Below are 20,312 nucleotides of genomic sequence, written 5' to 3' on the forward strand. Positions count from 1 at the left end.
CAGCAGACGTGTACTCGTATGAGGAGGACGAAATGGTGCTGGACCCTCACCTTGCCGAACACCTTGCCCACTTTGGCATCGACATGATGAAAATGGAGAAGGTGGGTGCAGGGCTGGGGATGGTGGTGGTGCTGGGGTTTCCACCTTGGCAACAGAGGAACAAACATGTCGGAGGGACACTGGGCAAGCACTTTGGTGAGGCTAATGCAGGTCACTGTGTTAATCTGCCTCTGTTCTCAAATTGTAATGTCCTTCTCTGCCTGCTCCCTCTCTTACTCCCCTTCCCCTCCTCCCCCACCCTTCCTCCCCCTCCTCCGTCCAATGCTGCCTCCTCATTCTTTATCCTCTCGTTGCCTCTCCCACTACTCCTCATCACTCCCCATCGCACTGCCTCCCCTCCCTGCCCCCCCGCCCTCTGCAGACGGACAAGACGATGACGGAGTTGGAGATCGACATGAACCAGCGGCTGGGCGAGTGGGAGACCATCCAGGAGTCGGGGGTGGCCCTGAAGCCGCTGTTCGGGCCCGAGTACACGGGCCTGCAGAACCTGGGCAACAGCTGCTACCTCAACGCTGTCATGCAGGTGGTCTTTAGCCTGCCCGACTACCAGAACAAGTGAGAGGGCTGCCGGGAGGCTGGGGGCCGGTGGAGGGGGTCTACCAGATTAACTGAGCAGACCCAACCAGCGGAGGGGGAAGGTCGGGAGGATGGTAGGTTTGAGGAGGAGGGAGCTGGACAGGATGGAGAGGAGGATGTTGGTGGGGCAGGAAAGAGGAAGTTAAGTACGAAGGGATGGGGAGGGAGGGATGAAGACGGGTGTAAGTGATGGAGGGAAAGGCAGAAGAAAAGCATGAGATGGGAGGGGAGGGAGGAGGAGGAATAAAGAGGGAAGGGTGAGGAGGAGTGGGGAAGAGGAAAGGTGAGGAGAAGGATGAGGAGGGAAGGGAGGTGGTGAGGAGGAGGGAGGTGATTGTGGACGGGAAGAGTGAGGGAGGAGGAGAGAGTGGATTAGGGAAGGGAAAGGGGAGGTAATATGGATGAGGAAGGGTTAGGAAGAGGGGAGGGAAGGTGAGGAGGGAGGGGATTATGGAAGGGAAGGGTGAGGGTATTATGGATGTGAAGGTGAGGAGGAGGGAGAGGAAGGGGGAAGGAACCTGAAAGGGGATGGGGGGGGAGAGAAGAGTGTGTGTTTGGAGAATGACCCCACTCTCCCATCACTCACTGCCAGGTACGTGGGAAACCTGCAGAAGATTTTCAGTGACTCTCCTGCTGACCCCACACAGGACTTCAATACCCAGGTGTAAGTAGGCACTCCTTCCCCAGCCCCGCATGCAGACCTTCCCCCCCCCCCGGCCCGGCCTGCCAACAGTCCCGGTGACGTCTCTCCCCTTTCCTCCACGGGCAGGGCCAAGCTGGGCTGGGGCCTGATGTCGGGGGAACACTCACAAGCCCCACCGGAAGGTGAAGACGGGGAGACGGAGGCGGACCAGGTGCAGCCAGGCCCCGAGGGTATCGCGCCCCGCATGTTCAAATCACTAGTGGGCAAGGGTCACCCGGAGTTCTCCACCAGCCGGCAACAGGACGCCCAGGAGTTCTTCCTGCACTTCGTCAACATGGTGGAGGTAAGGCGTCTCCACTGTCCCTCTCCTACTCCGAGTCTGTGTCCGTTCCCTGAGGCGTCTCCATTCTGTCCCTCTCCTACTCCGAGTCTGTCCGTTCCCTGAGGCGTCTCCACTCCGTCCCTCTCCTACTCCGAGTCTGTCCGTTCCCTGAGGCGTCTCCACTCCGTCCCTCTCCTACTCCGAGTCTGTGTCCGTTCCCTGAGGCGTCTCCACTCTGTCCCTCTCCTACTCCGAGTCTGTCCGTTCCCTGAGGCATCTCCACTCCGTCCCTCTCCTACTCCGAGTCTGTCCGTTCCCTGAGGCGTCTCCACTCCGTCCCTCTCCTACTCCGAGTCTGTGTCCGTTCCCAGAGGCGTCTCCACTCTGTCCCTCTCCTACTCCGAGTCTGTGTCCGTTCCCTGAGGCGTCTCCACTCTGTCCCTCTCCTACTCCGTGTCCGTTCCCTGAGGCGTCTCCACTCCCTCCCTCTCCTACTCCGTCTGTCCGTTCCCTGAGGCGTCTCCACTCCGTCCCTCTCCTACTCCGAGTCTGTGTCCGTTCCCTGAGGCGTCTCCACTCCGTCCCTCTGTGTCCGTTCCCTGAGGCGTCTCCACTCCGTCCCTCTCCTACTCCGAGTCTGTGTCCGTTCCCTGAGGCGTCTCCACTCCGTCCCTCTCCTACTCCGAGTCTGTCCGTTCCCTGAGGCGTCTCCACTCTGTCCCTCTCCTACTCCGAGTCTGTCCGTTCCCTGAGGCGTCTCCACTCCGTCCCTCTCCTACTCCGAGTCTGTGTCCGTTCCCTGAGGCGTCTCCACTGTCCCTCTCCTACTCCGAGTCTGTGTCCGTTCCCTGAGGCATCTCCACTCCGTCCCTCTCCTACTCCGAGTCTGTGTCCGTTCCCTGAGGCGTCTCCACTCCCTCCCTCTCCTACTCGGAGTCTGTGTCCGTTCCCTGAGGCGTCTCCACTCCGTCCCTCTCCTACTCCGAGTCTGTCCGTTCCCTGAGGCATCTCCACTCCGTCCCTCTCCTACTCCGAGTCTGTGTCCGTTCCCTGAGGCATCTCCACTCCGTCCCTCTCCTACTCCGTGTCTGTGTCCGTTCCCTGAGGCGTCTCCACTCCGTCCCTCTCCTACTCCGAGTCTGTGTCCGTTCCCTGAGGCGTCTCCACTCTGTCTCTCTCTGATCCGAGTCTGTCCATTCCCCAATGTGTCTCCATCCCGTCCCTCTCCGATCCGAGTCTGTCCGTTCCCTGAGGCGTCTCCACTCTGTCCCTCTCCTACTCCGAGTCTGTGTCCGTTCCCTGTGGCGTCTCCACCCTGTCCCTCTCCTACTCCGAGTCCGTGTCCGTTCCCTCAGGCGTCTCCACTCTGTCCTTCTCCTACTCCGAGTCTGTGTCCGTTCCCTGAGGCGTCTCCACTCCGTCCCTCTCCTACTCCGTGTCTGTGTCCGTTCCCTGAGGCGGCTCCACTCCGTCCCTCTCTGATCCGAGGCTGTGTCCGTTCCCTGAGGCGTCTCCACTCCGTCCCTCTCCTACTCCGAGTCTGTCCGTTCCCTGAGGCGTCTCCACTCTGTCCCTCTCCGATCCGAGTCTGTGTCCGTTCCCTGAGGCGTCTCCACTCCGTCCCTCTCCTACTCCGAGTCTGTGTCCGTTCCCTGAGGCGTCTCCACTCCGTCCCTCTCCTACTCCGAGTCTGTGTCCGTTCCCTGAGGCGTCTCCACTCTGTCCCTCTCCTACTCCGAGTCTGTCCGTTCCCTGAGGCGTCTCCACTCCCTCCCTCTCCTACTCCGAGTCTGTGTCCGTTCCCTGAGGCGTCTCCACTCCCTCCCTCTCCTACTCCGAGTCTGTGTCCGTTCCCTGAGGCGTCTCCACTGTCCCTCTCCTACTCCGAGTCTGTGTCCGTTCCCTGAGGCGTCTCCACTCTGTCCCTCTCCTACTCCGAGTCTGTGTCCGTTCCCTGAGGCGTCTCCACTCCGTCCCTCTCCTACTCCGAGTCCGTGTCCGTTCCCAGAGGCGTCTCCACTCCGTCCCTCTCCTACTCCGAGTCTGTGTCCGTTCCCTGAGGCGTCTCCACTCCGTCCCTCTCCTACTCCGTGTCTGTGTCCGTTCCCTGAGGCGTCTCCACTCCGTCCCTCTCCTACTCCGAGTCTGTCCGTTCCCTGAGGCGTCTCCACTCTGTCCCTCTCCTACTCCGAGTCTGTCCGTTCCCTGAGGCGTCTCCACTCCGTCCCTCTCCTACTCCGAGTCTGTGTCCGTTCCCTGAGGCGTCTCCACTCCGTCCCTCTCCTACTCCGAGTCTGTGTCCGTTCCCTGAGGCGTCTCCACTCCGTCCCTCTCCTACTCCGAGTCCGTGTCCGTTCCCAGAGGCGTCTCCACTCCCTCCCTCTCCTACTCCGAGTCTGTGTCCGTTCCCTGAGGCGTCTCCACTCCGTCCCTCTCCTACTCCGAGTCTGTGTCCGTTCCCAGAGGCGTCTCCACTCCCTCCCTCTCCTACTCCGAGTCTGTCCGTTCCCTGAGGCGTCTCCACTCCGTCCCTCTCCTACTCCGAGTCTGTGTCCATTCCCTGAGGCGTCTCCACTCCGTCCCTCTCTGATCAGAGTCTGTCCATTCCCCAATGTGTCTCCATCCCGTCCCTCTCCGATCCGAGTCTGTCCGTTCCCTGAGGCGTCTCCACTCCGTCCCTCTCCTACTCCGAGTCTGTGTCCGTTCCCTGAGGCGTCTCCACTCCGTCCCTCTCCTACTCCGAGTCTGTGTCCGTTACCTGAGGCGTCTCCACTCCGTCCCTCTCCTACTCCGAGTCTGTGTCCGTTCCCTGAGGCGTCTCCACTCTGTCCCTCTCCTACTCCGAGTCTGTGTCCGTTCCCTGAGGCGTCTCCACTCCGTCCCTCTCCTACTCCGAGTCCGTGTCCGTTCCCAGAGGCGTCTCCACTCCCTCCCTCTCCTACTCCGAGTCTGTGTCCGTTCCCTGAGGCGTCTCCACTCCGTCCCTCTCCTACTCCGAGTCTGTGTCCGTTCCCAGAGGCGTCTCCACTCCCTCCCTCTCCTACTCCGAGTCTGTCCGTTCCCTGAGGCGTCTCCACTCCGTCCCTCTCCTACTCCGAGTCTGTGTCCATTCCCTGAGGCGTCTCCACTCCGTCCCTCTCTGATCAGAGTCTGTCCATTCCCCAATGTGTCTCCATCCCGTCCCTCTCCGATCCGAGTCTGTCCGTTCCCTGAGGCGTCTCCACTCCGTCCCTCTCCGATCCGAGTCTGTGTCCGTTCACTGAGGCGTCTCCACTCCCTCCCTCTCCTACTCCGAGTCTGTGTCCGTTCCCTGAGGCGTCTCCACTCCGTCCCTCTCCTACTCCGAGTCTGTGTCCGTTCCCTGAGGCGTCTCCACTCTGTCCCTCTCCTACTCCGAGTCTGTGTCCGTTCCCTGAGGCGTCTCCACTCCGTCCCTCTCCTACTCCGAGTCCGTGTCCGTTCCCAGAGGCGTCTCCACTCCCTGCCTCTCCTACTCCGAGTCTGTGTCCGTTCCCTGAGGCGTCTCCACTCCGTCCCTCTCCTACTCCGAGTCTGTGTCCGTTCCCAGAGGCGTCTCCACTCCCTCCCTCTCCTACTCCGAGTCTGTCCGTTCCCTGAGGCGTCTCCACTCCCTCCCTCTCCTACTCCGAGTCTGTGTCCGTTCCCTGAGGCGTCTCCACTCCGTCCCTCTCCTACTCCGAGTCTGTGTCCGTTCCCAGAGGCGTCTCCACTCCCTCCCTCTCCTACTCCGAGTCTGTCCGTTCCCTGAGGCGTCTCCACTCCGTCCCTCTCCTACTCCGAGTCTGTGTCCATTCCCTGAGGCGTCTCCACTCCGTCCCTCTCTGATCAGAGTCTGTCCATTCCCCAATGTGTCTCCATCCCGTCCCTCTCCGATCCGAGTCTGTCCGTTCCCTGAGGCGTCTCCACTCCGTCCCTCTCCGATCCGAGTCTGTGTCCGTTCACTGAGGCGTCTCCACTCCCTCCCTCTCCTACTCCGAGTCTGTGTCCGTTCCCTGAGGCGTCTCCACCCTGTCCCTCTCCGGTCCGAGTCTGTCCATTCCCCAATGTGTCTCCATCCCGTCCCTCTCTCCGACCTTGAGTCTGTGACCGTTCCCCCGAGGCATCTGCGCCGAATCCCTCTCAGAGCCATGACAGCCTCCCTCGCTGTCCACTGCACCCCCAAACTTGGTATCATCTGCAAATTTGGTGATCCAGTATGACACATTATCATCCAGATCATTGATATAGATGACAAACAGCAGTGGACAGCACCAATCTCTATGGCACTCCACTCGCCACAGGCCTCCAGTCGGAGAGGTAACCATCTACTACCGCTCTCTGGCTTCTCCCACAGAGCCAACGGCTAATCCATTGTCTATTCTGATCCGAGGCAGCACTCAAAACAAAACTTTTCCAACTCCTCTCGATACATGTGGCCATGATAATCTAATCCTGGAGAGAATTCCTTCCTCTCCAGCCCTTTCCCACCCACCTGGCTCCACCTGTCACCTTCCAGCTAGTCCTCCTTCCCCTACCCCCCACCTTTCTATTCTGGCGCCTTCTCTTCCGTTCCCGTCCTGAAGTAGGGTCTCACCCCAAAACCTGTCCTGTCCTGTCTGGCATCTCGTGTGCATTGCCCTGTTCGAGCTGTGTAACTCCGCTCGTCCCTCCTCCCGGTTACTCCGGTGCGCCTCCTCTTTAACCTCTCCCGTTTCCAGAGGAACTGCAGGAGTTCCGAGAACCCGAACGTGGCCTTCCGCTTCCTGGTCGAGGAGCGCATCAACTGCCTGACGTCCGGGAAGGTCAAGTACACCCAGCGGGTTGACTACATCATGCAGCTGCCCGTCCCGCTGGAGGCCGCCGTCAACAAAGGTCAGTCCGCGCTGACGGCCCCTCCCCCCCCCTTCTCGCGGAGCTGGAGTCTGGTGGGGCAGGAAGAGCGGGACTGGAGCGAGCTACCCGAAGGCCGGCATCGTGCCCTCTTTAATCCTGTCATTGCGACCCGGTGCCACCGGAAGAGCGCTGCTTGTATTGCAGACGGTCCCGTTGAGAGGGTTGGTGCAGACCCGCCTCACTCCTGAGGGACTGGGAGCACCCTGCGCACTCTGTCTTCATCGTCACCTCCTGCTGGAGGGTCCCATGAAGGAGTATAGCAGATGGGGGACGTGTGTGCTTCATCCCTGTCACTCCAGCTCTGTGGCAACACTCCATGCTGCCCGGAAGAGTGCCACTGGTCATCTGGAGGGTCTCCTTACGAGGCACCAGGGTGGCGGGGGAGAGTGGGGGAAGGGTTTGCCCCACGCGGTGTTCTCCCTTCTCGCCCTGTCCCCCTTATTGCTGAGTGGTGTCACTCCATGCTGCCTGGCAGAGTGCCACTGGTATTCTGGACAGTCAACGTCTTAAGGGGCAGTGGGAGAGTAGGGGAATGGATTGAGGCATGGGATCATCTCGCACACTCTGTCCCCATCCTTACCACTCTGTGGCAGCGCTCTCTGATGCCTGGAAGAGTGCTGGAAAGTCCCGTTTAAAAAGATGGGGGGTGGGAGGGGGTAGTGGTGCTTGCCCCTCTTTCTCTCTCCTGACCCCGATCTGTCCTGTGGCAGAGGAGCTGGCAGAGTTTGAGAGGCGGAAGCAGGAGGCGGAGGCGGAGAAGCGGGCAGGCCCGGAGGTGGTGCGAGCGAAGATCCCGTTCGAGGCTTGCCTCAACACCTACGCTGAGCCGGAGCACGTCGACGACTTCTGGAGTACCGCCCTGCTGGCCAAATCCGTGGCTGTCAAGTAGGTGACTCGCAGGGTGGGGAAAGGCTGAGCGATTGGTGGGGTAAGAAGGGAGGAGGGTTGTGGGAAGGAGAAGTTTAGGGTGGGGGTGGACGAGGCAGGTCGATGGAGTAGTGGGTGGAAGAGCAGTGGGGGTTGGTTTGTGGCGATGTTGAGGGGGAGGTGAGGGGGGATTCGTGGCAGAGAGCGGAGGCTCGGGCAGACAGTGACCCCATCCCGTCTGCTTTCCCACAGGAGGACCCGCTTTGCCTCGTTTCCCGACTACCTGGTGATCCAGATCCGGAAATTCACCTTCGGAGTTGACTGGGTGCCCAAGAAGCTGGGTGAGGTGTTCCATATCGCTGGCCTTTCCCTCCTCCCCTTTCCCACTTCCCCTCCTCCCCTTTCCCACTTCCCCTCCTCCCCTTTCCCACTTCCCCTCCTCCCCTTTCCCACTTGCCCTCCTCCCCTTTCCCACTTGCCCTCCTCCCCTTTCCCACTTGCCCTCCTCCCCTTTCCCACTTGCCCTCCTCCCCTTTCCCACTTGCCCTCCTCCCCTTTCCCACTTGCCCTCCTCCCCTTTCCCACTTGCCCTCCTCCCCTTTCCCACTTGCCCTCCTCCCCTTTCCCACTTGCCCTCCTCCCCTTTCCCACTTGCCCTCCTCCCCTTTCCCACTTGCCCTCCTCCCCTTTCCCACTTCCCCCTCCCCTTTCCCACTTCCCCCATCCCCCCTCCTCCCCATCCCTCCCTCCACCCTCCCCATCCCTCCACCCTCCCCATCGCCCCTCTCCCCTCTGCCCCTCCTCCCCTCTCCTTCTTCCTTGATCCCTTATCCACTCCCCTCCCTCTTCCCTCCCATGTTCCCTTGCCCCCCCCTGCACCTCACTCTTCGCTCCTGCTTTCAGTTGTTCCTCCCCTCTCTCCTCTGCCCCAACTCCTCCTCTTCTCCGTCCCCCTCCCAACTTCCTCAACCCCTCTCTCTGCTCCTTCCCTCCCCTATGCTGCCCACCCCCACCCTCTCACCGCCTCTCTGTCCCTACAGACGTATCGATCGAGATGCCCGAGGAGCTGGACCTCAGCCACCTGCGGGGCAGTGGGCTGCAGCCGGGCGAGGAGGAGCTGCCGGACATTGCGCCCCCCCCGCTGGTCACCCCCGACGAGCCCAAAGGTAGCTTTGGCTTCTATGGCAACGACGATGACGACTCCTTCTCCTCTGCCCGCTTCTCCTCTCCGACATGTTAGTGCACTCTTCTCTTTTCTACACACTCCCTCTCTCCCTCCCCTCTCCCCGTATCTGTGTATTCTGTCTGCCTTCATCGCTCCCTCTCTGTCCCTCTCTCTCTCCCCTGCCCTCCCTCTCTCCACATGCTCTGGTTGTTCAGTACAGGCGTGTGTGTTTTTGGAGTGAAGGAGGCTGGACAATGATGCCCTCCCTCTCCACCCCCGTGATCTGACTCTACACCACAGTGGAAGAGATGGGCGGGTAGACCACAAGGTGCAAGGGCCCCGACAGGACAGACAGGGAAGTTACTGGGGCACCCTTTAGTACTCTGAAGCAGTGGGACAGAAGCTGTCTTCAAGGCTGGTACTTCCTCCGACAGGGTTTCCAACCCTGTGTGTGAGGTCCAAGTGTGGCCGCCTCAAACGACTAGCCCAACTGCACTGGAGTGCCCCAAATCCTGTACTCGCTCCCCTGACTGACCGGAGAATGCTAAACGGCTTCCTCGCCTACCTGTCACGCTGGGCCACGTTCTTGTTCTCGGTCTCTCTCTGTGCTGTTACATTAGGCTGGTCGGCTCCGCCGTTCCATTTCGGAGGACGTATCCTCCCCCTCAACCCCATTCTGCTGCCTTCCCCTCCCGCAGTTACCAATCGGGAGCCTATCAACCTTGCTTTAAATGTACCCAGTGACTTGGCCTCCACAACCGTCTGCGGCGCTGAATTCCACAGATTCAACACCCTCTGGCTCGAGAGATTCCTCCTTGTCTCTGCTCCAAACGGACGTCCTTATATTCTGAGCCACTGCCCTTTGGTCCTGGACTCCCCCACTGTAGGAAACGTCCTCTCCAGGTCCAGGTCCACTGTATCTCGACCTTTCAATGTTCGATAGGTTACTGTGTAATAGAGCAGTAAATGGGTTTCTGTTGAGGGATTTCAATGTTCGATAGGTGACTGTGTCCTGGCACGTAAATCGGCCAGACAGCGGGTTGATCCTCACTCCTGAACCTGGGTGGTGACCCTGTCCTTTCCATACACTCTCAGGCCCCACCGCCGTGACTCTGCCTCCTGCTCTAGCAGCCAAACGTTGGGCTGCTGCCCCCCCCCCCCACCCCATTCTCAGGCCTGTACGCGCCACGCCGCGACCATCCTGCACCCTGGAGGCTCGGGTTAACCCTGCCGCATAACTTGCCAGGCAGTTCAGAAGGGTGATTGATTGGAGTGATCCCCTGCGATCTCCAATAACCTCCTTCGCCGGCAACATCTCCCGAGTTTTGTCCCATCCACAAGCTTACTGATGGCGTTTTAAAGCAAATCATAAATGACGAAGAACAAGGGTCCCCACACGGTGCAGCTTCCAATCTGAGAGCCCACCTTCGCCCAGCACCCTCTGGTTCCTAGCTCTGCAGCAGGTTCGAATGGGTGAGACAGGGATTCCGTAAGACCTAGTCTACACGGGACCTTACTGAAGGCCTTGCTAAAGCTCAAATGTGCAACCTCTGCCCTCCTCTACCCCTTTGTTCAGCTCTTCCAGCACCAGCTCCCAATCTCAGAGCCTCCGGATCAGACTTTGTCTGCCCAAGTGCTGGTGCAGTCCTGGGCTAAACCCTAAGGCATGTATATATCTCGGGTGCCTCAGACTTCTGCACAGTGCCATATTTGATCAACGTGGAGCGGACAGCGAGTTTGTAAACCTGGTGGGAGCAGAGGACGTTGGGACAGCGAGGGTGGAGGGTGTGTCGGACAGTTGGCAGAGGAGGAGTGCCTGGGGTGGGTGGGGGTTGGTGCGGCTGCAGATTCACCCAGCCCTCAGACACCAGGCGAGGTCGTTTGACTCCCAGCGGTTGGCTTACTGATCATCACAGAACGTCTCTGTCGCTTCCAGCTCCCTCCCCCTTCTCCCAACCATGATTCCCCTCTCCCTGCCCCCTTCCTGCTCTCAGTCCACAGTAGAGTCAGGTTCATCATCACTCACGTACGACATAAAATTTGTTTGCAGCAGCAGCACAGTTCAATGCATAAAATTCCTGGGCATTGTGGCTATATGTACGCACCAAAGACATTTGCATGGCTCTATAGATCTGGTCCCTCAGAATTAGCCGAGACTGAGCAGCCTGTAGTTCCCCTGGCTTGTGCCTTCTGCCCTTCTCGAACAACGGGAGCCACCTGGGCGCCTTCAGGAGCTGAAACACTGAAGCACGTGCCTCCGCGCATGTCCCTGTCTCACGGAGCTGAGGGTATCACAGGTCAGGTCCTGCGGGATTATCCGGCCGCGTGCACTTCTGAGTGCTGCCAGCGACAACTTCCCTGGTGGCCCGAATGTTCTGCAGAGTACCTCCACTCGTTCCCCTTTACCTCTCGAGCTGCCGTGATTTTCTCCCCCGTGAATGTGGGGGAAGTGTCCCGATCGAAGCTCCCACCCATCTCCTGTGCCTCAAGGCCTGGGTGGCCCTGTTGTCCCCTGTCTGGTGGTGCAGTGGCGTCTGCACCGGGCTTCAAGGTGAATGGCCCGGGGCTCGAATCCGGCTGGCTCCCGGCACGCTTTCTGGCCTCGCCTACTGCCAAAGGAACGGCCTGATGCACCACAAGAGGAACAACACCAGCTATGGAGCCTCGAGATTTCCCTTGCTGCATCCCCCTACCCCCGTCCACTCTTAATCCTGTTGTACTCGTCCCGGGCTTCACCCTCCCAAGGCCTGAAACCCAGTCTGTGCTGCCCTGTCCTTGACCCGGCTGCCGAGAGCACACTTGGAATATTTGGAGCAGTTTTAGATAGCTCCCCAGGAGAGAGGTGCTTGCCCTGGACAGGCTCCAGAGGAGCTTCAAGGTCCCAGGGAAGAAAGGCTTAACATTTGACATCTCCGGACCTGTGCTCGATGTTCAGAGGGATGGGATTGGTGGGGTGGTGGTGGAGTGGATCTCAGAAACAGAAAACCTACAGCACATTGCAGGCCCTTGGGCCCACAAGGCTGAGCCGAACATGTCCCCACCTTAGAAATTACTAGGCTTACCTATAGCCCTCTACTAAGCTCCATTTACCTATGGAAAAGTCTCTTAAAAGACCCTGTCGTATCCACCTCCACCACCGTTGCCGGCAGCCCATTCCACACACTCACCACTCTCTGAGTAAAAAAACTTACCCGACATCTCCTCTGTACCTACCCCCCAGCACCTTAAACCTGTGTCCACTTGTGGCAACCATTTCAGCCCTGGGAAAAAACCTCTGACTAGCCACATGATCAATGCCTCTCATCATCTTTTACATCTCTATCAGGTCACCTCTCATCCTCCTTCGCTCCAAGGAGAAAAGGCCAGTTTCACTCAACCTATTCTCATAAGGCGTGCTCCCCAATCCAGGCAACGTCCTTGTAAATCTCCTCTGCACCCTTTCTATGGCTTCCACATCTTTCCAGTACTAAGGAAACCAGAACTGAGCACAGTATTCCAAGTGGGGTCTGACTAGGGTCCTATATAGCTGCAACGTTGCCTCTTGGCTGCTAAGTTTAGTTCCAAGTTTGATGAAGGCCAATACACCGTATGCCTTCTTAACCACAGAGTCAACCTGCGCAGCAGCTTTGAGCATCGTATGGACTCGGACCCCAAGGTCCCTCTGATCCTCCACACTGCCAAGAGTCTTACCATTAATATTATATTCTGCCATCATATTTGACCTACCAAAATGAACCACCTCACACTTATCTGGGTTGAACCCCATCTGCCATTTCTCAGCCCAGTTTTGCATCCTATCAATGTCCGGCTGTAACCTCTGACAGCCCTCTACACTATCCACAACACCCCCAACCTTTGTGTCATTAGCAAATTTACTAACCCATCCCTCCACTTCCTCGTCCAGGTCATTTATAAAAATCTCATTGAAAAGTCCTGAGTAGATTGAACCTGGAGAGGGTGTTTTCAGGAGTCAGGGGACATCTCTTTGGAACAGAGATGGGGAGAATTTGCTTCAGCCAAGGGTGGTGAATCGGTGGAACTCGGCCCCACTGATGGCCGTGCAGGCCAAGTCATTGAACGTGTTCCAGGCAGGGTCGATAATTGGGAAGAGGGTTAAGTCACGGGGAGAAGGTGGGAGAATGGGATTGGGGAAGAAGTATTTATTGAGGTATGAGTGTGGAATGGGCCCTTGGAGCCACGCCATCCAGCAGTGCAGTGATTTAATCCTGGCGTTAGTCAGTTCCAGTGACCAGGCCTGTGGGTGTTGGGCTGGTGGGGGCAAACCAGAGTAGAGGAGAAGTATTTATTGAGGTATGAGTGTGGAATGGGCCCTTGGAGCCACGCCGTCCAGCAGTGCAGTGATTTAATCCTGGCGTTAGTCAGTTCCAGTGACCAGGCCTGTGGGTGTTGGGCTGGTGGGGGCAAACCAGAGTAGCCAGGCGGTCACAGGGAAAACGTGCAAACACCTTGCAGGCAGCGACGGGGATTGAGCCCGTGCCACTGAAGCGTTGTGCTAGCCGTGGAGTGGACCAGATGGGCTGAATGGCCTCGTTCTGCTCCTCCCACCCGTTGACTCAACAGCCCTCATAGGCGAGGGCTCCCCCCAGCTGCCGGTTCACCCCTTCTCTACCAGGCTGCGCCCGGGTTCCTGATAACCTCGCTGGGAAAGGGGAATGGGGACTGTTGCCACTCGTGCCTTTTCTCTTCAGGCAGGCCTGTGCTGGGTCGGGCAAAATGATCCCCCCTCGGGTGGAGGCGGCTGGCCTCTGGACCTGCCCTTTCGGCTTCTCTCACACGGTCTGTCAGGCCATTTGAGAGTCTGATGACAGCGGGGGTAGGAGCTGTCCTTCAGCCCGGTCAGATGTGCTCTCTGGCTTCTGTATCTCCAGCCCGATGGGAGGGAGGGGAAGAGAGACCATTGGTGGGGTGGGTAGGGTCTCTGATTTTACTGACTGCCTTACCTAGGCAGCGGCAAGTCCAGTTGAGAGCCCGAAGGAGCGGAGGCTGGTTCCTGTGTTGTGCTGACTTGATCACTGGCAAGCATGGACGGGGAGGTTGAAGGGCGTGAGATTGGGGTGGGCAAGGAGTGGCAGGCGACAGGGGAGGAGGGGTTAGGAGTGGGGTGCTGATCCCTGGGGTGAACAGAGCAGGCCGTCGAAAAGTTACAGATGTCGAGAGTTAACGGAGGTCTTCTTTCTTCTCCTCCTCCCCTTCCCCGACTACTTGCTCCTCCCCTCTCCGCCTCCTTGGTTCCCCCAGCCCCGGTGCTGGATGAGTCGGTCGTGGTCCAGCTGGCGGAGATGGGATTTCCGATGGAGGCGTGCCGGAAGGCGGTCTTCTACACGGGCAACAGCGGTGTCGAGACCGCCATGAACTGGGTCATGGCTCACCTGGACGAGCCAGGTGGGTGGGCGACGACGCCCGGGAGGGGTTAGCAGCTCACAGCTCTCATTGCTGTGGGTGGGAGGGGTGGGGAGGAGCACTCAGCTCTGCCTCTTTCCCTGTCAGACCCCCTTCTCTCTCCCTCATCCATGTCAGACTCCTATCCTCCCTTCTGGAGCTGGACTCCCGCCTCTCACCGTCCGTGTCTGGACTCCTGTTTCTCCATGAGATCCCAGATGATGTCCTTACCTTTCCCCTTGTACGAAGCTGTCACTGGCCACCTGCCCCCACAGCATCGCCAACTGTCCCCGTTTCCCACTCCAGCACCATCCCCATCTCCCACCCCCACTGACTCCATCTTTCACACGCACCCCCCACCATCCCAGACTCCCACTCCACCGTCCCCATCTCCCACCCCCCATTGTCCCGTTTCCCCCCCCACCATCCCCATCTCCTCCCCCTCCACATCTCTCATCCCCATTGTCACTGTCCCGGTCTCGCCCCACCACCAGCAGTCACTGACCCTCTCCGGTACCGTAATCGACAGTCTTCCATCAATGCGCGTGACTCTTGGTCCCTGATCCCCTTGGCCTGTCCCCACCCCGTCTCTGTGTCCGACTCCCTGACCCTCTGCCTGTGCTCCCCCCAGATTTCGCCCAGCCTCTGGTCTTGCCGGCATGCGGCATCCCTGGATCGGGGGCGGCTGGCCCCGAGCCCCCTCCGGAGGAGAGCGTGGCCACCATCTCCTCCATGGGCTTCTCCCGGGAACAGGCGCTGCGGGCCCTGAGAGCTACGGTGAGTCTGCGAGGGACGTGACCGAGGGCAGTCCGAGGGAGGTTCTCAATCATCCCCAAATATCCAGCTCTGTTCTTCACTCCCAGTGAATGTCCTCATCAATACACTCCTTCCTCCTCCATTTGCTCAACCCAGTCTCCCCCTGACCACACACCCACCGACTGCTTTTCCCTCCATCAGCTCAATCCCAATCTCCTCCACTTCATCCTCTCTCCGCAGTCCCTTCACTCCTTTCTCGTCAGCCTCTTCCTCGAACATTCCCCTCGCTCCTGTCTCTCCCTCTCTCCCCCTCCCCCACTCTACCCCTCCTCCCTCTTCCTCTCCCTCCCCTTGCTCCCTCTTCCCTGCCTGGCTCCCCAGGTTCCCTCTCGCTCCCCCTCCCGCAGCTCCCTCTGCCCCGTTCTCTCTCCATCCTGCCTGCCCTGTTACCCGTCGAGTCCGTCCCTCGTGCTCACCTCTCTCCCTGTTGCCCTCTCCGTCAGAACAACAGCGTGGAGCGGGCTGTCGACTGGATTTTCAGCCACATCGATGACCTGGACGCCGAGGCGGTCATGGACGTATCTGAGGGCCGGTCAGCGGCTGAATCCGTGTCCGAGTGCATGCCAGCTGGACCCAAGGTCCGCGACGGGCAAGGCAGTAAGTCCTGAGGGTGCAAGCCCTACCCTACCCTACCGCACACCACTTCCCAACACTGTACACACACACAAACATCTCCCAGCACTGTTCCCCTGTCTACTGGTGTCTGGTGGTGGTCGAAGACGACCATGACTTCTGTCAGGTGGAGGGTTTCTGACTGTGGGTCCGGAGGTGACTGGTGAGTCCAATCTGGGCCCTGAAAGCTCGCCCACATGTGGGACACATGAGGGTAGGTGCTGCAGTGGAAGTGGAGGTAGCTCGAGCCTTGCGCACAGCGTGTTTCCTCCGAGCCTCTGCAGTGCAGCTGGTTTCTGCTGCATTAGCTCCTTTAGTGGTCCTGCTCCACCAGGTTGGGCGGTCCAGAGCAAGCGATTCCCCGATACTGGGATTGATGTTGAGGTCTTTTGAGGGGCACTTTAAGGCAGTCTTTGAAACGTTTCTTCTGCCCTCCAACTGAGCGCTTGCCCTGGCTCAGCTCTTTATACAGCAGCTGTTTTAGTAGTTGACTGTCCGACATCCTGACGACATGGCCAGCCCATCTGGCTTGGGCTTTCTGTAGGAGGGTGTAGACGCTGTGGGTGCTAGCCCGCTCCAGGACCTCTGTGTCTGGAACTTTCTCCTGCCATCGTACATGGAGAAGTCTTCGGAGGCAGCTCAAGTGGAAGAGGTTGAGCTGTTTAGCGTGTCTGTTGTAGACAGTCCAGGTGTGGCTGGCATAGAGGAGGGTGATAAGAACCACTGCTCGGTAGATACACACAGATACACACACACACACACGCACACGCACACGCACACGCACACGCACACGCACACGCACACACACACGCACACACACACCTCCCCGCACTATTGCCCTGTCTACTGGTGTACACACACCCCAGCGCCTACTTCCTGCGGACCGTGACCGTGCCGGTGTATGCTTTCTTTCGCAGAGTACCAGCTCTTCGCCTTCATTAGCCACATGGGCACTTCAACAATGTGCGGTCATTACGTCTGTCACATCAAGAAGGAAGGGAGGTGAGTCCGGGCTCCTGTCCCCACACCGGTCCTCCGCTCCTTGACCTTCTCACCAGCTCTCTTTCTCTCCCCTCTGTCCGTCTCTCACTAGTCCCCCCGTATACTTTTTGCCTTTCTCTCCCCTCTGTCCGTCTCTCACTAGCCCCCCGTATACTTTTTGCCTTTCTCTCCCCTCTGTCCGTCTCTCACTAGCCCCCCGTATACTTTTTGCCTTTCTCTCCCCTCTGTCCGTCTCTCACTAGTCCCCCCGTATACTTTTTGCCTTTCTCTCCCCTCTGTCCGTCTCTCACTAGTCCCCCCGTATACTTTTTGCCTTTCTCTCCCCTCTGTCCGTCTCTCACTAGTCCCCCCGTATACTTTTTGCCTTTCTCTCCCCTCTGTCCGTCTCTCACTAGTCCCCCCGTATACTTTTTGCCTTTCTCTCCCCCTGTCCGTCTCTCACTAGTCCCCCCGTATACTTTTTGCCTTTCTCTCCCCTCTGTCCGTCTCTCACTAGTCCCCCCGTATACTTTTTGCCTTTCTCTCCCCTCTGTCCGTCTCTCACTAGTCCCCCCGTATACTTTTTGCCTTTCTCTCCCCTCTGTCCGTCTCTCACTAGTCCCCCCGTATACTTTTTGCCTTTCTCTCCCCTCTGTCCGTCTCTCACTAGTCCCCCCGTATACTTTTTGCCTTTCTCTCCCCTCTGTCCGTCTCTCACTAGTCCCCCCGTATACTTTTTGCCTTTCTCTCCCCTCTGTCCGTCTCTCACTAGTCCCCCCGTATACTTTTTGCCTTTCTCTCCCCTCTGTCCGTCTCTCACTAGTCCCCCCGTATACTTTTTGCCTTTCTCTCCCCTCTGTCCGTCTCTCACTAGTCCCCCCGTATACTTTTTGCCTTTCTCTCCCCTCTGTCCGTCTCTCACTAGTCCCCCCGTATACTTTTTGCCTTTCTCTCCCCTCTGTCCGTCTCTCACTAGTCCCCCGTATACTTTTTGCCTTTCTCTCCCCTCTGTCCGTCTCTCACTAGTCCCCCCGTATACTTTTTGCCTTTCTCTCCCCTCTGTCCGTCTCTCACTAGTCCCCCCGTATACTTTTTGCCTTTCTCTCCCCTCTGTCCGTCTCTCACTAGTCCCCCCGTATACTTTTTGTCTTTCTCGCTCCCTCAACCCTCATTCTTTCTCCTCCTCCCTCTCTCCCCATCACGGTGGCCGTATCAACTTCCATTCCCCTTCACTCTGCTCCCTCTTTACCCTCCTCATCTCCCTCTCTGCCCATGACTTTGCTTCTTCTTTACCCTCTTGTCCCTTTCTCTCCATCTCACTGCTCCCTCTTTACCTTCTCTCTCTCCCCAGCTTGCTCCGCCATTCAATAAGATCATGGTTGATCTGACCATGGACTCATCTCCACCTACCTGCCTTTTCCCCACAACCCTTAATTCCCCTACCATGCAAAAATCTATCCAACTTTGTCTTAAATATATTCACTGATGGAGACCACACCTTTTTCCATCTCTCCCTCTCCCCGGTGACTTGGTTCCATCTTTGCCCACTTTCCCTCACTCCTGCGCTCTCTTTCTGCCCCGCAGGTGGGTGATCTACAATGACCAGAAAGTCTGTGCCTCAGAGAAGCCTCCCCGAGATCTGGGCTACATCTATTTCTACCAAAGAGTGGCCAGTTGAGGACCCGCCAGCCGCCTATTTATTGTACAGACCGAGCCGAGTGACTGGCACTGCCAGGCACATGGGACTTGTGTTGGGGGCTTCAGGGAGAGGGGAGGGGAGGAGTGTGCACCGTTGAGCATTGGAAATAAATTGATGAATCAGGGTCTGTCTCGGTACGGTGCGGTCTTTCTGGGTGTCCGGAATAAACAGCGGCGGCGAGTTGGACCACGCCACAGGGGCAGTTGGAGGTGGTGGTCCCTGGACAGAGATAACAGTGATCTTAGCTCCACTGCGGAAGTGGATCGGAGCTACTGACCCCACAGTGGAGGTGGATCGGGTTTAATGATCCCAGGGCAGAGGGCAATGTTGGTCTGGTCCCCATGGCGGAGCTGTTTGGAACTGCGGGTCCCAAGTGGAGTTTACCCTGGACATGGCCCCACTGCGGAGTTGGATTGGGACAAATGGTCCCAAGGCAGAGTTAACGTTGTCCTGGTCCCCATGGCGGAGCTGTTTGGAACTGCGGGTCCCAGGTGGAGTTTACCCTGGACGGCCCCACTGCGGAGGTGGATTGGGACAAATGGTCCCAAGGCAGAATTAACATTATCCTGGTCCCCACAGTAGAGCTGGATCGGAACTACTGGCCCCATGGAGATTTCACTGGGTGTATCTCCACTGCGCAGGTGGGTTGGTACAATTGGGTGGGGAGGTAGATCCCACTGGTCCGCAGGGGAAGTGGGGTTAGACCAGAACCTTCCCCACTGTGGAGGTGAGCAGGCCTACTGATCCCAGGGTCCCCTCTGTCTGGGTGGATTGAACTGCTGGTCTCCGGTTGCAGTCTACACCAGACTGATCATAGGATTACACTGCGCTGCCAAGTGGATGGGTCTACTGGTGGAGTCCACACTGGGCACGTCCCCATCACAGGGATGGATCCGCACTTCTGGTCCCACGGTGGAGGTGATTGGGACTACTGATCCCTGGGCAGTGTTAAAGGTGTTCCAGCCCTCATTACAGAGGTGGTTCAGACCTACTGGTTCCAGGGTGAAATTGGCAAAAGGTATGTCCCCACTGGAGAGGTGGGAAGAAATTATTGGCACCCTGGTGGAGATTAGAATAGACAGTTGCTCCGCGGTGGAGGAGGATGGAGAATAGATGCAGTTGCCCCAAAGTTGAGGTGGATGGTGATTACTGATCCCAAAGTGATTAGCGCACAGTTGCCCCACGGTGGAGTTGGATGGGGATTACTGGTCCGACGGTGGAGATCAGACCAGGCAGTTGCCCCACAGTGGAGGTGGATAACGATTACTGGTACTAAGGTGTTTAGACTGCACAGTTGCTCCACGGTGGAGGTGGATGGGGATTACTGGTTCCAAGGTGGAGATTAGACTGCACAGTTGCCGCAAGGTGGAGGTGGATGAGCATTACTGGTCCCAAGGTGGAGATTAGACTGAACAGTTGCCCCACGTTGGAGGTGAATGGGGATTACTGGTCCCAAGGTGGAGATTAGACTGCACAGTTGCTCCACGGTGGAGGTGAATGTGCATTACTGCTCCCAAGGTGGAGATTAGACTGCACAGTTGCTCCACGGTGGAGGTGGGTGAGCATTACTGTTCCCAAGGTGGAGATTAGACTGCACAGTTGCCCCACGTTGGAGGTGAATGGGGATTACTGGTCCCAAGGTGGAGATTAGACTGCACAGTTGCTCCACGTTGGAGGTGAATGGGGATTACTGGTCCCAAGGTGGAGATTAGACCGCACAGTTGCTCCACGGTGGAGGTGGATGAGCATTACTGTTCCCAAGGTGGAGATTAGACTGCACAGTTGCTCCACGGTGGAGGTGAATGGGGATTACTGGTCCCAAGGTGGAGATTAGACTGCACAGTTTCCCCACGGTGGAGGTGGGTGAGCATTACTGCTCCCAAGGTGGAGATTAGACTGCACAGTTGCTCCACGGTGGAGGTGGGTGAGCATTACTGGTCCCAAGGTGGATATTAGCTGCAGTTGCCCCAAAGTTGAGGTGGTTGGGGATTACTGGTCCGACGGTGGAGATCAGACCAGGCTGTTGCCCCACAGTGGAGGTGGATGGGGATTACTGGTCCCAAGGTGAAGATCAGACGCAGTTGCCCCACAGTGGAGGTGGATAACGATCACTGGTACTAAGGTGTTTAGACCAGACAGTTGCCCCTTGGTGAATGGGGATTACTGGTCCCAAGGTGGAGATTAGACTGCACAGTTGCTCCACGGTGGAGGTGGATGAGCATTACTGGTCCCAAGCTGGAGATTAGACTGCACAGTTGCTCCACGGTGGAGGTGGGTG

At 58.1% G+C, this 20,312-nt stretch overlaps 1 protein-coding gene across 2 annotated transcripts in view; it reads left to right on the plus strand.

Annotated features, from left to right (window-relative positions):
• The window catches only part of usp5 (ubiquitin specific peptidase 5 (isopeptidase T)), a 35,157-nt gene extending 17,017 nt beyond the window's left edge, over positions 1–18,140 (plus strand). Inside the window, exons 7-19 of one of the 2 annotated variants that reach the window (XM_059955506.1) lie at positions 7–101; positions 422–615; positions 1,229–1,300; positions 1,406–1,622; positions 6,320–6,473; positions 7,205–7,379; positions 7,614–7,702; positions 8,402–8,596; positions 13,786–13,929; positions 14,558–14,703; positions 15,186–15,339; positions 16,272–16,356; positions 17,920–18,140. In XM_059955506.1, coding sequence (XP_059811489.1) covers positions 7–101; positions 422–615; positions 1,229–1,300; positions 1,406–1,622; positions 6,320–6,473; positions 7,205–7,379; positions 7,614–7,702; positions 8,402–8,596; positions 13,786–13,929; positions 14,558–14,703; positions 15,186–15,339; positions 16,272–16,356; positions 17,920–18,013 — 1,814 coding nt within the window. In that variant the 3' untranslated portion in view covers positions 18,014–18,140. The remainder of the gene's footprint in view (positions 1–6; positions 102–421; positions 616–1,228; positions 1,301–1,405; positions 1,623–6,319; positions 6,474–7,204; positions 7,380–7,613; positions 7,703–8,401; positions 8,597–13,785; positions 13,930–14,557; positions 14,704–15,185; positions 15,340–16,271; positions 16,357–17,919) is intronic. The other variant, XM_059955507.1, reaches the window with a different exon arrangement.
• The last annotated feature ends 2,172 nt before the right edge of the window (positions 18,141–20,312 follow it).

This window comes from Hypanus sabinus, chromosome 32, assembly GCF_030144855.1.
Source record: "Hypanus sabinus isolate sHypSab1 chromosome 32, sHypSab1.hap1, whole genome shotgun sequence".
Taxonomy (NCBI): Eukaryota; Metazoa; Chordata; class Chondrichthyes; order Myliobatiformes; family Dasyatidae; genus Hypanus; species Hypanus sabinus.